Source organism: Cynoglossus semilaevis, chromosome 1, assembly GCF_000523025.1.
Source record: "Cynoglossus semilaevis isolate Cse_v1.0 chromosome 1, Cse_v1.0, whole genome shotgun sequence".
NCBI classification, from domain to species: Eukaryota; Metazoa; Chordata; class Actinopteri; order Pleuronectiformes; family Cynoglossidae; genus Cynoglossus; species Cynoglossus semilaevis.
Window position 1 is genome coordinate 2060661 of NC_024307.1, and position 3095 is coordinate 2063755.

General features: G+C 43.2%; 1 protein-coding gene across 6 annotated transcripts in view; it reads left to right on the forward strand.

Annotated features, from left to right (window-relative positions):
• syt14a (synaptotagmin XIVa) overlaps window positions 1–3095 on the forward strand; it is a 14604-nt gene that overhangs the window by 3869 nt on the left and 7640 nt on the right. For 2 of the 6 annotated variants that reach the window (XM_017031558.2, XM_017031566.2), the window contains exons 2-4: window positions 765–812; window positions 2192–2326; window positions 2830–3036. In XM_017031558.2, the coding sequence (XP_016887047.1) occupies window positions 765–812; window positions 2192–2326; window positions 2830–3036 (390 nt within the window). Of the gene's footprint in view, window positions 1–764; window positions 1951–2191; window positions 2327–2829; window positions 3037–3095 lie in introns of all 6 variants that reach the window. The other 4 variants (XM_025058946.1, XM_025058943.1, XM_025058948.1 and 1 more) reach the window with 4 other exon arrangements.

Here is a 3095-nt window from a genome sequence, read left to right on the forward strand (position 1 = left end):
ACCTCCCCCACTCACTGGGTTTGAGGTAGTTGTTTTTCCACTTTGTAAACTTTGAAGTCAGCTGATCTTTACAGCTAATGAACTGTTGTGGGCGTGGCTATGACAGCACATCTATGTTCCCTGATGGAGAAACTCTCCAGTGATTGGCTGGTGCTGTTCTTTCATTGGACATGATGTCTGTGCTGTTGATCAACTGTCGGTCGACTCAGAGAGAGAGAGAAAGAGGGAGAGAGAGAGAGAGAGAGAGAGAGAGGGAGAGAGAGAGGGAGGGGGAGAGAGAGAGGGGGAGAGGGAGAGAGAGAGAGATTCCAGGGGGAGGCTCCTCCCCCTCACAGCTGCTGCTGTTCTCATCTGTTGGACCAAGAACTATTTAAGGAACTCCTCCCACACACTCTGTTCTCTGGGCTCAGGTCTCACTGACGTGTGTTTTCTCCTTCACCTCCCTGCTGTGGTCAGTGGCCATCATGACTTTTCATGACTTTTCATGACTTTTCATGACTTTTCATGACTTGTTCCACCACAGATCTGCCTTCTGTTAGAATCTGATATAAAATACTGATTTTAATGATGGAAAGACAACTCCTCACACACCAGAAGAACATTCAGACTCTGTAAGACCCCCCCTCCACACCCCTCACCCCTCACCCCCCACCTCTGTTCTGTGTCTCAGTGTCTCAGTCAGAGGTTTTGTAGATTTTCTCGTATATTTGTCTTCGTGCCTTGTTTTTGTCCCAGTGTCTCATTGAAACTGCGTTGTCTTTCAGGTGGAGAACGTAACTGTGGAGTTCATGAACTTGTCTGCGTCAGAAAAGGTACGGACAGATGTTCCTCCTTCACTCCCTGCTGTATGACCACATTCACCCCAGTCATGGTATTAATGGGCATCATATGCGTAGCATATCTCACCGTAGGGCGGACTCACTCTGAAACTGGTGATTTTTTAATCTGATTGAAAATCCTAAATGCTAACCCTAACATTTAAACTGGTTTCAGTTCAGTGACATCTGATCACATGACCGTAACACAACGAGAATGTAGGTAAGCTGCTGGAACTTAATTAACAATCATTAAGCAGTAATTAATAAACTACAGACGTAAATGAAACACAAATAACAGCTAAATGCTACAGGCTAACAAATAATCTAAAGATTGTTAGAGTCAGAAGAAACAGAACTTAGAAACCTTTCAAAATAAAAGCCCTTGTTATCAAAACAAGAACGAGTCGTGAACTGAAATCCAGGATGAAGGCCCTGCCGTTCTCTTTAGTCCTCGGAGCTGGGCTTCATCTGATTGGTCAAATGTCAGCCTTGGTGATGTGTGTGATGTGGACATTCATATCACGATGACGATGAAAATGAATCGTGAGAAATGATGATCATTTTGACTAAAGAGTCTGGTTTTGTTCACTGTGCTTCAGAGCATCAGCTAGTTGTGTGTGGGAGTGTGTATGTGTGTGTGTGTAGGGGGCGAGTTCTCGCTCTCTCTCTCTCTCTCTCTTTGTGTGTGTGTGGGTGAGTTCCTGGTTCTGACAAGTTTCTTGCCTCTGATATTTCTTTTAAGACCAGAAATCATACGATGAGTGAAGATACAGCTGTGAATGAACTGAACTCACTGTTCCACCTACTGTCAGACTGCTGCACTGCACAAACACTATATTAAATTTAAACAATGCATTGAAAAAGTAAAAGAATCTTCTCTGCACTTTTATCACCCCAGGTGTGAACACAGTTGTCATGACAACATCCTATAACAGGTGAAACACAACCAGCACCACACACTCACTGACGTTAGTCCTTCAATAAATAACCACACATGAACTCAGTGGAGAGAAGTGGACTGTAGTACTGTAGTACTGTAGTACCATCGTACACGAACTGCTGGTTCACTCTATTTTTTTTGCAGGATTTGTCTGTCTCTGGAGTCCTGAGTGCTGATGCGCATGTTGCCATGGTAACTAACGGGCTACAGTATTAGAAACTTTCTCTCTTTATTGACGTGTACACGATTCACATGAATAAAAACTTTCAACAAACCCATCAACGTTTAAAGACTTTGACCAGGTAGTCGTCGTATTTATTTGATACTAAACTAAATAAATGACACCAACACGACGCACCCTTAGGTCAAGGTCTTTATTATGTACTTCACTGTGTCAGAAGTAAAACTACAAAGACTTGTGTTTTGTCTTCAGTGTCTCCTGAAGTGCTGGGTTTTCTGACAGCCATCAGCCTCTTCATCATCCTCATCACCTTTCTGTTCTGGTTTCTCAACAACAAGTTGGCGATAGAAAACCCAGGCAGCCTTCAGTGCCTCGATGAGTTACACGGTGAGGCTGCCGCCCTGTGTGTCTATACTGTATATTTGTCAAGCACTATTCATATGTGTTGTCACTACATTACATTTAGCAGAGGCTTTTATCCAAACAGACTCACAGTTTGATTCAGTCGATCAACAATCAATCTACATTAAACAACCAAAATATAAAAACACCTAAATAATAATAAATAATAAAGTTCTAGTTCTAGTCAGAAGGGGTTCATGTTAGATCTGTGTCTGTTCTTGACAGCAGAGGGGGAGGAGCCTGATGCTGTAATGAATATGGTATAATGCTGTTGACCTATGAGTAGTACTTGATGCAGTAAAAAATATATTCAGTCACTGTAGACACCGTATTTTGTTCCCAAATACATGTTTGTTACTCTAACTAGGCTTTTGTAATTATTAATGATTTATAGAAGACATTCCAGGTTATTCAGTTCTTCTTCTTCTTTTACACTTCCGTCTAAAGATGCATCATTTTAATGCTGTCGTTTGATTCTGTTTGAACAGACTGTGGCGCTGATCTGCAGGACTCGTCGTCTGACAGTGAGGATGAGCTGATGGGTCAGTACCAGGAGGCAGTCAGCCGCTCACAGGGCCTCAGAGCAGCGGCCGCTAACGTCAAACATGCGGTGTTTCAATGGGAGTGCCGTCGGAAGTACAGCCCCCTGAGAGCTGACTATGACGGCTACACCAGTGAAGCCTCGGCCGATGATGGTACGGTGACGTTCTTTAAAGAGTTGATCATGGATGAATGGAAGGGTTGGTGGATGGAT